The sequence below is a fragment of the Dreissena polymorpha genome, chromosome 11 (genome assembly GCF_020536995.1).
Source record: "Dreissena polymorpha isolate Duluth1 chromosome 11, UMN_Dpol_1.0, whole genome shotgun sequence".
In the NCBI taxonomy this organism is placed as follows: domain Eukaryota; kingdom Metazoa; phylum Mollusca; class Bivalvia; order Myida; family Dreissenidae; genus Dreissena; species Dreissena polymorpha.
Genome location: NC_068365.1, coordinates 87,332,975 through 87,347,194, shown reverse-complemented (window position 1 = coordinate 87,347,194; position 14,220 = coordinate 87,332,975). Strand labels below are relative to the sequence as shown.

Genomic DNA, 14,220 nt, shown 5'->3' with positions numbered 1-14,220 from the left:
ACACAAAAGTGGCTAGACGTTTACGAATCGCTCAATTCCAACATGGACAGTTTAGATTCTGGAGTACCGGTATTTCCTTTAACACTGCTACCAAGACAACCTATAAGGCAGTCCTTTCCACCAGGACAAGGAATGGTTCCTGAAGTTCGTGAACTGATTGAAAAGGAAAACAGACAGCCATTGGTGAGCTTTTTCTACAATAAGGTCATATATTGTTAGCTAACCTGAGCTCACCGTGCTCAGGGTATAAATTTCCCCCCCTACTGATTTGATAATCATCCATATTGCATTTCTAGCATATGGTATATACTCTTAGAATATACATGTTGAGTTTGTAAATCTTAATCAACCACTCGGCTAATCTTAATGAAACTTGGCAGGAATGTTCTTTGCATAACTCATATTACCATGGAAACGGATAGGTTTCCTTATATGTATATAGTAACATCTAGAGCTTAGAGCTCTAATATTTGGCATGAAACATCATATGATGAACCTAAACAGTAAACAAGAATGTTAAAATTATGCCTCTTGGGTCGGAATTTGCCCCATACCGGGGGACAAATGTTTTTTCCTTAAATGTATATAGTGAAAAGTTAAAAAACTTCTCTTAAATATTAAAACTAAAGCTTTGATATTTGACATTAAACATCGTCTGGAATACCTCTACCAATATTGTTCAAATTATGCCTTTAAGGGTAAAAATTGGCCCAACCCTGAAGGCAAATATGTTTTCCTATATGTATATTGTAAAAACTTCTTCCCTGAAACCACAATGCCAAGAGCTTGGATATTTGCTTTCAAACATGGGCTGATGGACCCTTACAATATGTAATTTGTAAAACAGTATGAGATACATGTATAATAATAAAATACAAAATTGAGGTGTAATTTGTATAATTCAAGGTACAGATAAAAAAGCGGAAAACTGGAGACGAAGCTTCTGACCTCAGGGTTGCCAAAAAGAAGAGTAAATATATATGATATTTATTATTATCATAAATCTTGAAAATATCATTAAAGTTATCTTTTTACATTCGTTATAGAGTTGAAATTCATTTGTTATGTATTTAGTTTGAATTTGACAGGATCAGGAAGAACAAACTTAAGTTTAAGTATGTGTTTTACAGTAAAAATGTGACAATAAAATAATTATGAACATTATTTCATAAAAAATTTGTTTCTACTTATCCTTCTCAAACCCATCTGTAGAAAATTATTGTGTATTTTGAGTGTAATCCATATGAAAATATTCCATTGAAACATTTCAGATGATAACACTTCTGGTGGGAAAGGGTTTGGCAAAAGGAAGAGAAGATTTATATATGGTTTGTATATTGCTCTTTTTTTTCTTTGAACATATAATGGTTTTTATAAGAAATAAGTAATAATAGTATTAAAACTGATTAATATTAAAGGGGCCTTTTCACAGATTTTGGCATGTTTTGTAGTTTGTCTTTAAGTGCTTTATATTGATAAATGTAAACACTGGATCTAAAAAGCTCAAGTAAAAAATCAAGAATAAAATTTTAAAAAAAGGAAAAAAAGTAGCCCCCATCAGGGCTCGAACCAGTAACCCCCAGAGTCCTGGAGTAAATGGGATATGGGAATCACGACCGTCCATCTGTCCCAAGGAGCATAAGTTTGTCATTTATAAAGCGAAATTCCTTAAACTTGGTACAAAAGATCCTCATCATTAGACTGTGTATGCTTAAATACCAGTTCCCTACCTCCAAGGTCAAGGTCACTATTATAGGTCAAATGTCTATATATGGTACAATGTTGCATCCTGTTTGTGTCCAGAGCATAACTTAGTCATGTATTGAGTGAATTTTATTAAACTTGGCACAAATATTTTCAATCGTGTGTCGCTCTTTCTGTTGCCTAAATCTAGTGGAAGACAAGGTTTTCATCCATTTATTTAAACACGGAATTCCCATGCCTTGAAGGAACACAACTTGAATGATATTTTCTCGCAAAATAAACTCGATACTGCAACTAGTGTTCTACAGATATTAAAGCATTAATTAAGCCTTTATATGTTTTGTTAACATTTCTTGTATTCTCACGTTTTCAGCTTTTCAAGGTTTTAAAATGCATTTTGTTTGAAGTATTGTTGAGTAGCCTATTAGGCATTTAAAATAAAAATAAATTATTCTACAGCTTGATTTTCAGTACGTTACAGGACGGCATATAGTGATCGCACTGTCCGTCCGTTCATATGTCTGTCCGTCACACTTGCGTTAAAGTGATATTATGGGCATTTAACAGTTAATGGGTGTCTATCGCAACCGTTGTTTATTTTTGGTGTTTTCACTTCATATATACTTAGATTTGTTAATGCAGCATCAACATGCTAAAACAATATCCATGAAAGAGAAAAATAATGCATTTGAATTAAATTGAATATAAACTGTACTTTCGTTTGACAACTGGTCATGCTTGTACGATGTGTACCTAAATTTAGTTTTAGTGCAGATTCGTTCATACGACACAAAGACACAATTTTGTTTTACGGATGGCTTACAGGACTGGGTGAGTCACGTAAGATATCGAATATAAAATATATTTTTAATAACAACTGGTAGCAAGATGAGTTGCAGATAATTGGTCAGTAACCTCATTTTAAGTAACTCGTTTGACCTGTTAATTCTTTTCAGCTCAATTCAACAGTGAAAAATGCCCATAATATCGCTTAAAGGTTTCGAAAAATGCTCATGACTTGTATGTCGCTTCAGATGTAACCTTTATAATTGGTATGCATTTGTATATAGACAATGCCTTTCCATACGCACACAAATTTTGACCCCTTTGACCTTGACATTAAACTTAGGGTCCGCTTTTAGGTTTCAAACTCTGCCTTTAGGTTTTGAAAAAGCGTTTTTTGGGGGCATATGTCTGATGGAGAAAGCTCTTGTTTTTGTTTGGCATTGATATGTGGTTTGTTTTATTTTAGACACAACACTGTGCAGATCACGACTGGTCATGATTTCAGATGAAGAAAGGAAGAAACATCTGTGGATAAAATTCTTGATGGACCTGTATACTTCATTTATGCAGTATATGCACATCTTGTTGCTCATTTTGTATGTGTTCTGCTGCCTTTTTGAAGGATATATTTTGTTTATTTTAAGGTTATTGCAAGAACTTCTGCGTCAATCTTTACTAGAACACATGGGTTTATTCCAACCCAGAGTTTCATTTTATGGTGAAATTGGATCAGTCAATTGAATTTGTTTTAGCAAATATACGTCTCTGGTGGGCAAAAATAAGACACTATTATTGAGGTGTAGTGTTTAACAATTTGTATCCAGTCAAATGTTCCTTATTTCGCCAGTTGTCTTTATAATCCCCTGAAAGTATTGAGTGAGATGTCCTTTATAAGCTATTGTAACTGTACATTTGTTCATGTGCATTTTTCTACCAATTTTCGATTTCGGTTTAGAAATGCTTTGTATGAACTTGTCTTCACATAAAAATGCTTTATTATGTCCCCCTTCGAAGAAGAGGGGGTATATTGTTTTGCTCATGTCGGTCTGTATGTCCGTCTGTCCACCAGATGGTTTCCAGATGATAACTCAAGAACACTTAGGCCTAGGATCATGAAACTTCATAGGTACATTGATCATGACTCACAGATGACCCCTATTGATTTTGAGGTCACTAGGTCAAAGGTCAAGGTCACGGTGACCCGAAATAGTAAAATGGTTTCCGGATGATAACTCAAGAAGGCTTATGCCAAGGATCATGAAACTTCATAGGTACATTGATCATGACTCGCAGATGACCGCTATTGATTTTCAGGTCACTAGGTCAAAGGTCAAGGTCATGGTGACCCGAAATAGTAAAATGGTTTCCGGATGATTACTCAAGAACTCTTATGCCTAGGATCATGAAACTTCATAGGTACATTGATCACGACTCGCAGATGACACCTATTGATTTTCAGGTCACAAGGTCAAATGTCAAGGTCACGTTGACCCGAAACAGTAAAATGGTTTCCGGATGATAACTCAAGAACGCTTATGCATAGGATCATGAAACTAGTACATTGATCATGAATCGCAGATGACCCTATTAATTTTCAGGTCACAAGGTCAAGGTCAGGTGACTCGAAACCGTAAAATGGTTTCCGGACGATAACTCAAGAATGCTTACACCTAGGATCATGAACATTCATAGGTTCATTGATCGTGACTGGCAGATAACCCCTAATAATTTTCAGGTCACTAGGTCAAGGTCACAGTGACTCGAAACAGTAAAATGGTTTCCTGATGATAAATCAAGAATAATTAGGCCTAGGATCCTGAAACTTTATAGGTACATTGATCATGACTAGCAGATGACCCCTATCGATTTTCAGGTTACTAGGTCAAGGTCACAGTGACAAAAACTAATTCACACTTTGGCTGCCACTTCAACTGACAGCCCATATGGGGGGCATGCATGTTTTACAAACAGCCCTTGTTAAAATAGATTTTGTGAATTTGTGAGTGCTAATGTTTAATTTTTATGTCTCCGAAGGAGGGCATATAGTGATCGGACTGTCCGTCTTTCCGTCACACTTTGCGTTTAGGTTTCGCGTTTAGGTTTCAAAAAGTGCTCATAACTTCTATGCCCCTTCACATAGCAACTTGATATTTGGCATGCATGTGTATCTCATTGAGCTGCTCATTTTGAGTGGTGAAAGGTCAAGGTCATCCTTCAAGGTCAAAGGTTAAAAAAAAACATGTATCAACGCAGCGCAGTAGGGGGACAGTGTGTTTCTGACAAACACATCTCTTGTTTTATGTTCTATAATATGTTTGTATGTCAGGAGAAACAATAAAGTTTTGTTTTTACAATACATACTAAACTTGTGGCAGAATTGTTTAGTAATGAAAATACAAATTGCAGCAATTGCATCTGTTAAAGAACTTTATGAACCTTAGGGAGTTTGTACCGCCAGCGTAACATTAAGAAATATCTGTCTGTGATTATGCATAGTTTGTACCGCCGGCGTAACATTTTGTCATTGTAGAGTTTGTACCGCCAGCGTAACATTTTCAAAGAAATATCTGTCTGTGATAATGCATAGTTTGTACCGCCGGCGTAACATTTTGTCATTGTAGAGTACAATTTTCAAATATCTGTCTGTGTGATTATGAACCTTAGGGAGTTTGTACCGCCGGCGTAACATTTTCAAAGAATTATCTGTCTGTGTAATTATGAACCTTAGGGAGTTTGTATCGCTGGCGTAACATTTTCAAAGAATTATCTGTCTGTGTGATTATGAACCTAAGGGAATTTGTACCGCCGGCGTAACATTTAGAATTATCTGTTTGTGTGATTATGAACCTTAGGGAGTTTGTAACGCCGGCCTAACATTAAGAAATATCTGTCTGTGATAATGCATAGTTTGTACCGCCGGCGTAACATTTTGTCATTGTAGAGTAACATTTTCAAATATCTGTCTGTGTGATTATGAACCTTAGGGAGTTTGTACCGCCGGCGTAACATTTTCAAAGAATTATCTGTCTGTGTGATTATGAACCTTAGGGAGTTTGTACCGCTGGCGTAACATTTTCAAAGAATTATCTGTCTGTGTGATTATGAACCTAAGGGAATTTGTACCGCCGGCGTAGCATTTAGAATTATCTGTCTGTGTGATTATGAACCTTAGGGAGTTTGTACCGCCGGCGTAACATTAAGAAATGTCTGTCTGTGATTATGCATAGTTTGTACCGCCGGCGTAACATTTTGTCATTGTAGAGTTTGTACGGCCGGCGTAACATTTTCAAGAATTATCTGTCATTGATTCTGAGAGTTTGTACTGCAGGTGTATTCAATTGTGATTATGATCCTCTGAGAGTTTGTACCGCCATTGTAACATTTTCAGTAAATTTTTCTGTTGAAGGATTATGAACCTGAGTTTGTACCACTAGCATAACATTTTTTTAAAGCATTTGGGATGGTTGTACCGCCAGTGTATCGAATGAACCTTTGGGATTTTGTACCGCCAGCGTAAATAGTTAGAGAGTTTGTACTGCCAGCGTACCATTTTTTGTTTAATTTTAAAGTGGAATGAATGTGATGAACATTTGGGAGTTTGTACCGCCAACATAACATTTAAGTTAATTATTTGTTGATGTTATAATGAACCATTGGGAGTTTGTACCGCCAGCGTAACATTTTCTGTTGTAGGGTTGTACTGCCAGCATAACATTTGTATACTTTGTTATAAAAAGTTACAAAAAAATGGGTTTATTTGTAGGAAATATCCTTGAAAAAGGCCATTTTAAAAGGGATTCTGTGGAAAATCCCTTTTTAAAATATACTGCTTTCGTCATTAATTTACTACTTCAGTATATCATTTCATTATATCTTTTAGACGCTATGGTCACATAAGTGCGTATAAGGCAAGTTAACAAATACAATATGTAGCTGTAAAGCAAACCAACCCCGATCAGGAGCAGTGTGCATGATTAGGTCTTTAAAGTGTTTGATAGGGTTTAACGGTTGAACGCGAAGATATATAGCGAGGGTATTACGGATGCACTTTAAGATCTAAAGTGTGAACGTGAGGGTATTGCGGGAGCAGTTGAAGGTCTTGAGTTTGAACGTGGATGTATACTGGTGCTCGTGAAGATCTTAAGTGTAGACGTGAGAGTATTGCGGATGCAGGTGAAGATCTTAAGTGTGAACGTGATAGTATTGCATGTGCAGGTGAATATCTTAAGTGTGAACGTGAGAGTATTGTGTGTGCAGGTGAAAATCTTAAGTGTGAACGTGAGAGTATTGCGGGTGCAGGTGAAGAATTGAAGTGTGAACGTGAGAGTATTGCGGGTGCAGGTGAAGATCTTAAGTGTGAACGTGAGAGTATTGCGGGTAATGTGAAGATCTTAAGTATGAACGTGAGAGTATTGCATGTGCTCATGAAGATCTTAAGTGTGAACGTGAGGGTATTGCGGTTGCAGGTGGAGATCTGAAGTGTGAACGTGAGAGTATTGCGGGTGCAGGTGAAGATCTTAATTGTGAACGTGCCGGTCTTTTGTATATTCGTGAAAGTCGTATTGGTGCCCTTAATGTCCTCTTAAGCACGTGAGCGCCTTAAGGTTGAGTGTTCAAGTTATTAGGATGCACGAGAAGGTATTAATGGTGCTCTTTCATGTGTAAGGGTGCACGTGAAGGTCTTAAAATGCACACGTTCGATGTTATTAAAGTGCGTTTAGTATGAATGGTAAAATAAAACAGTCACCCTAAATGCTATCAAGGATTTTGAGTTTATTTATCTTGTAATCACATTTATAGGATGGCACACGCATACAGAGAATTAAATGAGCGAAAATATCTTTCTACTTGCTAGCACGGTAAGTGCGGATCAGTGTGATATTATGCACTTCAATTTCTTTTAAATGTCAAGGTCCTCCACCGATTGCAAAGGTAAGATTTTTACGCTGTTGACAAGTGTTTCATCAAACGTTCATTTAAGCAAACGGGAAATCTTGCCGGTTTAAAGGTTTACCAAACATCATGTCGATCCAGAAAAATATGTGGTCATCCAACCGTTAGTATGGCATCGCATTTACCCATGCACATAACTATGAAATCATGTTATATTGTTATGCCTTATAAATTAATCAATCATGTCGACATATGTCATGCAAGCATTAAAACAAACTTAAAACTATATATTTTACTATGATCGGCTAAACTTGTTTACCTGAAGAAACATTAATCTTGCAACAAACGCATGTTACCAAACATGCATAGACTATCAATAGTATGCCACTGTAGAACTTTGCAAGTGTCTTTATTCGTAGTAACTCGACTACGTTTCGAACCAAATACAACAATTTTCTAAGGAAATCACAGAACTAATTGGTGCCACAAACGGACCTATTAACAATTATGACCTTAAAACGGTGATTCAATAATTGTCTTATTATATTTAAAACACAGTAATATTTACTCTACTGTTATGCTAAGATCAATAAGATCAACAATATTCTTAACGAAAACGAATTGAATTTCAAAAGTTGTTTACAGAATTCCCTGTCGTCATTTATCGGGCTATTAATGTATTGGCAACATGAAACTAATACATCGACATGCCGATTTCTGTTGTTCTTTTTTGTCGTTATCGTTTTGTGAGGCAAAGTCATTTTTTCATAACAAGATTTATAATTCGCTTATAATATTATGGCAATTATTATTACCATTCTAAGCCATACACGCACACTGTTTAACGCAAGATAATCAGACTTCAGACAGCTTTAAGTTAGCAACGTGTGAGTGTATATGTATCTGTGCTGTGTGTTTGGAAGTTTATAAGGTCATGCAGCGTCTGAGGCTGCATTTTATATGGACCCGGAGTATTTCGCAGTAATCCTACATGCTAAACTAAGAAGACTCAAGTAAGTTATAGAGATAGACCTGCGTTACCAATGCATCCATTACACAACAATTACTTGTGCCGCTTGAGCTCTGAAAAAAATATGTATGTAAAGGTTAATAGTGACATTTTGCTGTATTGGAAAATATACATACTTATACAAAGGGATACTGTTCCTTGATCTGTTTAGCATATTACACTTAATTTGAAGATACAATACAATTCAAAATGTCGATACCATGGATACAATATTCGCAGTTATATATTTATGTGGAACCATAATAATAAAACGGTTTTATAGACGTCCGATTTAAAAAATATATGTTTAAGTGCATGGTCATATAGTACATCAGTTGCATACGTTTTATGTTGCGCGATTAATGCAGCAGGTGCATTCAATTATTAATATTATGTATATTAATTATTGATAACATACTGTTTTAAAGCAGCGGACAATGAAACAATACCAAACATTAACTCCATGGGATAATATACTAAATACTAAATAGAAAACATTTATACAAATACAAAACAGTACATTACAATAGTACATATTATGCATAATAATATGCACACCAATTTGAATCTCAGAAAATATCATCTGATCTATGAATATTCATAATTTGTTTTTGTATTGAAATAAAATGCTAATTTAATCGAATCAACAAAAAAGGCAATCAATTTAATGTATCTCGCTGCGTTCGTTGTATTGCTCTGTTGCGCTGGCAGCTGGTCATTTACCTTAAATACACAACTTAAAGGAATTTCTCTGCAGATAAGTTGAACTTTTGATACCGTTGATATTATTTAAAATGTATGATACTCACGTTAATTTTTCCTGATAAATAATTTTTCTAGCTTTCGAAAACAACCGGTGTGTAGTTGATTTGTTAAAAATTGTTTGAGTTACATGGTTTACAGTAAAGATGATGTAGTTTTACGGCAAATAAAGTTGCACTCCTTGTTTCTTTTATAGCATTATATATAAAAAATACTATGGGCTTCCCTCCTGTGATGTAACCTAGATAGTATGTTTCGCTTCGGTTTGCGTGGCGCAGCGGTAGTGCATCCGCTTACAGAATAAGACGACATGAGTTCGAATACCGTCGACCTTAGTTGTTGTTTGTTTTTTTCAACTTTTTTCTTCCTATACAAATTAGTTAAGTCTATTATTAAGATTTGAAAGCAACCATATCTTATTACATTAAAAAAAGCCCAAATCTGTAAACAATTCCATTAAACACGTGGATGGGAACGAGATTTTGATTAAATTATCGTAGTTACACAGTTGTTTTTTTTTCATATATGCCATCATTCAAATAAATACAATAAATTTGTAATTATTGTAAAACAAAATCTATTTGATAGCCTTTTAGATTTTCATTTAGTCTGTTCCTTAAACATTTACTTCAGCAGAAACTTCCCTGTATATTGCCAATAGGCTTTGAACGCTCTGGTGAATGATGATGTCTGAAAAAGAAAATATACTCGCACGATACTTGAAGAACAGCAAAAGAAGCGGTGAAGTAGACAAATAAGGATGTTGCACTCTCAGTTTGTCTGATATAATAACTATGTATGATTTGAGTATTCTGTTCAACTACATGTTGTAAAAATAATTTTAATTTTATAATGGAACCAATAAACGCTAGATGTAATTATATCCAATATAAAAGTTTTAAAAAGAAAATCGTTCGCCTATTAATCAAGACTCTTATAAATAAGTGAAAGGTTTTCTTCACAATTTTGGCACATGAACAGTTCATACAACAATTGTGAACATCGCGCCAATTTGTTTAAAAACACGTGCAGTCACGGTAAGTGCCGAATGCCCCCGAAGTGTAGGTTTGACCATCAATATTAACCTTTAGAGCTGGAGAAAACCAAGCTCATTATCATCCCCCGATATTATTTAAAGAACTGTGAATCATAACGAGTCGATTTGATGACTGCTGAATAAAATGTGATTGTCTCAGTGTATCGACTACTGAGAAAATTACGTACGAATTTTTGCTAACTCGTATGGAACAGTAAAACAATAGCCGCTATTGATACGGCTCAGACTTATAAACGCGTGTAAAGTAAATGGTAAATCAGATAGAATATTGAACATTTACGGATGTATACTATCAATAAACTTCTTGTGGGACATTAAATATATATATAACTTCTTGTCGAAATTGAAAAGTTGTATTAAGGCGTTTATTTTCTATTCATAAACAGTTACATCTGTACAAGGGATATCGACAGTCATTATTATAAACACAGACATACTATATTACAAGAATGCATGTTCCTCTGTGTATGCATATATTTATAAAATTAAAATGATACATTTATGAAATTATTAAGAAACAAAATGCAAACATCTATAAATTGTTTCCTCAATACACGGTCCCAAATGGATATGAACTTCTCACGCCTGCGGAACTCGTTAAAGTCTAACAGAATTTAAGGCATTAAGCACGTTGTAATCGCAACAGCATAAACATTAACTCTGTATGCGCTCTCAGTCTTATGCGCCGTTGCAGTTGCCCATGACAACGCACACTCTTCAGACGATAAAGAAGAAGAAAAAACAAGCATGTTATATATCCAGATAATTGTTCTGAGACACATGTTATCATGGAGAAAATAAAATCTCGAAGAAACAAACAGCGAGTTCAATCGCCTTTTATTAACCGTTACCGAAAATTCATAAACCTTTGGTAAAACACTAAATTTATGTAATCAATTGCACTAATGTGGCACGTGTATCTTTTAATTTAAGTCGCAAGCAGCACCATTAACTTGTTCAAAAGATTCAACAAGACTAAGGGTTACATTAATCAATCTGAAACTAAATATGTTAATTAGTATGCAACGAGCTATTTCTATTTTCCATTTAACGATAATGTATCATCTTTTTGCCTTCACCACTAAGACTTTAAAAACATGTATAACATATTTTTGTTATCTAGTTGAATACAGACACTTGAACAAACTCGTGAAATAAAACTGAGTGTTACATGTTTCCATTCGCGACAATTATAACCGAAGAGGATATATTACCATGATAGATAAGTGTATAAAACGTTTTCAGTATTTTCAAAATTGCAGATAACAATTTATAGTGTCATTATTTATTGACTGGGCTTATGTCTCCTCAATCGGTCCTTATTCTCTTAGTGCGTCTTCAAAACAACCACTCCATAATATTTACAGTCTTTGTGCATGCATGTATCAATCGATTGAAGGCAAACATGTATAAAATAAAGCTTTTCGATAAGAATTAGTCATAAATTTTCTACCACGCAATTTGATTAAAATGTACAGACGTTGTAAGCAATCGGCAAACTTCATTCAAGACGACAAATAGGGCTGAAATGCATCTAATCGGCTTTCTTACGATTTGCTGTTGTTTCTTTAACCATAATGTCGATTGCGCATTCTGCCAACAACCAGTCACAGTAACAAAAGGATGTATAGAGAAACACAACTGCAACGCCGGATTCAAAGCACTTGTTCTGTCTGAAGATGCTGCGGCAGCGATGATGGAAGTTTCGTCATTCTTGAACGCCGAGTATAAACGCCGTTGTTTGGCATGCGCAAGCCATCAGAACCTTTCAACTACACCACGTGACTGTCAGGACTGGTACACTTCGGGGTTTCGTGATACCGGCGTTTATACCATCTATCCGAGCCCGCGATTTACATTTCAGGTTACTCACAAATTAATAAATGCAGTTTAAGCGCCTGACAACATCTACGATTTACTTACCGGAAGTGGAAGCATCAACACATAAGCAAAATGTTTTTAAAAGCTTGAGCCAAGAATCCGCCGAAAGCAAAACTATACGCAAATCATTGTCATGTTTTATGTGTTTATACATTAACACGTTTAATTTATGTTGCTAATATATTAATATTGGATAAGATGTGGGATAGTCATGCCTCGATCTCAATTGTAAGTATCATATATACTATATTACACTATGTTCCATGGAGATTTCGGAGTCATTTTAACGTATAATGTCTCTTTTGTGCGTACAGGTCAGGTGTGACATGGTGACGGATGGAGGAGGATGGACAATTATACAGAGACGGGTGTCCGCCAGCGACTTCTACAAATCTTGGGCCGAATACAAGGCCGGGTTTGGCGATGAACAAAACTTCTGGCTCGGCAATGAGAAAATCTTTGCACTGACAGGCACAGGGGGCTACAGACTACGAGTTGATTTGACAGCAGTCGGAGGTGCAGCTACATTCGCGACATATCAACAGTTTGCAGTCGCAGGGGAGAATGATTCATACAGATTGTCAGTGGCAAATTATAGTGGAACTGCGGGCGATAGTCTGTCGTATTCGAACAACATGGCGTTCACCGTTAAAGATCGTGATAATGATATGTATAATGATAACTGCGCTACGTGGTTGCAAAGCGCGTGGTGGTTCAACATATGCCGTCAGGCAGATTTAAATGGGCCTTATGGTGGAGACAGATATATAAGAGGACTTATTTGGTATTATTGGCTTGGTGAAAGAGAGTCGTTAGCAAGTTCGGAAATGAAAATACGGAGAAGATAACTGATTGCTAAGAAATGTTAACATCATTTCTTTTAAAGTGAGCCATCATATTAATTGTAGATGTTTTGTTTACAGACGGCGTTAAATATATTTGTTTTCCGGACTCAATATACTGTTATACAAACGGTCTTACAATCAACGTATTATTGGCTATGAGCATCAACACATTGTGCCTGTTGAACTTCAATTGGTCAGTAACACAATTACATTGGTTTCTCGTGTACCTTTTATACTAAGCTAATTGATTTAACGGTTAGTTTGAGTTTCTTTGATACTTTTACTGTAAAATACCATATGTATTTTAATATTCAGTTAGCCTTTTCCTTGCAAAGTTCATTTGCTCAATATGCAACACATATAATTTATAAAATATGTACGACAATATAAGACATTAACTTATATTGAATTCATATGAGCTTAAATAAACAAAGAACTGGTTAATTTACAAAATAAGGTATATGAATGGTTTAATATCATTGTGGTAAACACAAAAGAACGTGTTAAACAATGTACATGTATCTTTGGAATCGCCAAGTTGCAATTTTGCCCCGAATTCAAACAGGTTGAGTTAGACAAGACTTTGGTGTGTAGTTTCTTTATTAGAAAACTACAATGCATTAACTCTCACGACTTGTGATAAATAAGAACGTCTATGAGTAGCATTCTACCATATCACCCAAGTTCATTTAAACCGTGAACTAAATCAGGTCATGCATTATTTGAAGACATTGTTGGCAGTTGCATACAAAAGGAATCTAATGACATATTTGGACTTATACAACAAATATACATTTTATAGAAGCCAACAAAATGGATGCGACACAAGCTTATTCTCCGTGGCTAGTTTAATAATGAAACTCAAATGTATGTATAAGTCTTTCAATAATTTCTTTTTTGACAAAAAGTAACCAGACAAAACATTTTTTCGTAAGTATTGAGGGATAAAATAAAAGGACATTTGTTTTGATACTGCTGTAAAACAAACAAAAGGACGAATCAAAGAAATAATTTGAACAACACTTAAAAAAACTCATTATTTTGAAATGCATTTGCAATGTCCGTGCATATGAAATGATTCAACAAATAATCGTATGTAAGGAAGATCAAAACCGTTCAATTGCAGGGTGTAAGCAAAAATCATAAGGGTGCTCGTAAAGGTCTTAAGTGTGAAAACGTGAAGATCTTAAATGTGCACGTCAAAGTCTTTAGGGTCAACAGCCATGGCTAAATTGTTCACGTGTGGGCTAATGGTGCTCGTGAAAATCTTAAGGGTAAGCTTA

The 14,220-nt window shown here is 35.3% G+C and overlaps 2 protein-coding genes and 1 long non-coding RNA gene across 3 annotated transcripts; 2 read left to right on the top strand and 1 right to left on the bottom strand.

Annotated features, from left to right (window-relative positions):
• The first annotated feature begins 31 nt into the window (after positions 1 to 31).
• LOC127851261 (uncharacterized) lies at positions 32 to 3,864 on the top strand. Its single transcript, XM_052384907.1, has 4 exons — positions 32 to 183; positions 907 to 970; positions 1,272 to 1,328; positions 2,957 to 3,864. The coding sequence occupies exons 1-4, from the start codon at positions 43 to 45 to the stop codon at positions 3,229 to 3,231; spliced, it is 537 nt and encodes a 178-aa protein (XP_052240867.1). The 5' UTR covers positions 32 to 42; the 3' UTR covers positions 3,232 to 3,864.
• A 1,189-nt stretch (positions 3,865 to 5,053) lies between these two features.
• Positions 5,054 to 5,612, bottom strand: LOC127851262 (uncharacterized). The gene is made up of 2 exons (XR_008035719.1): positions 5,470 to 5,612; positions 5,054 to 5,149 (listed from the first exon to the last, which is right to left on the bottom strand). It is a non-coding gene; the product is annotated as an uncharacterized LOC127851262 (long non-coding RNA).
• Positions 5,613 to 11,679: 6,067 nt separating this feature from the next.
• LOC127850701 (ficolin-2-like) lies at positions 11,680 to 13,067 on the top strand. The gene is made up of 2 exons (XM_052383958.1): positions 11,680 to 12,075; positions 12,407 to 13,067. The coding sequence occupies exons 1-2, from the start codon at positions 11,740 to 11,742 to the stop codon at positions 12,938 to 12,940; spliced, it is 870 nt and encodes a 289-aa protein (XP_052239918.1). The 5' UTR covers positions 11,680 to 11,739; the 3' UTR covers positions 12,941 to 13,067.
• Positions 13,068 to 14,220: the final 1,153 nt, after the last annotated feature.

Excerpts from the sequence above, each read along its gene's own strand:
- LOC127851261 (XM_052384907.1), top strand. The coding sequence starts at position 43 with ATGGACAGTTTAGATTCTGGAGTACCGGTATTTCCTTTAACACTGCTA. Across the intron at positions 184-906 it reads AGGAAAACAGACAGCCATTG|GTACAGATAAAAAAGCGGAA; the intron begins GTGAGCTTTTTC and ends GTATAATTCAAG. Across the intron at positions 971-1,271 it reads CAGGGTTGCCAAAAAGAAGA|ATGATAACACTTCTGGTGGG; the intron begins GTAAATATATAT and ends GAAACATTTCAG.
- LOC127850701 (XM_052383958.1), top strand. The coding sequence starts at position 11,740 with ATGCATCTAATCGGCTTTCTTACGATTTGCTGTTGTTTCTTTAACCAT. Across the intron at positions 12,076-12,406 it reads GCCCGCGATTTACATTTCAG|GTCAGGTGTGACATGGTGAC; the intron begins GTTACTCACAAA and ends TTGTGCGTACAG.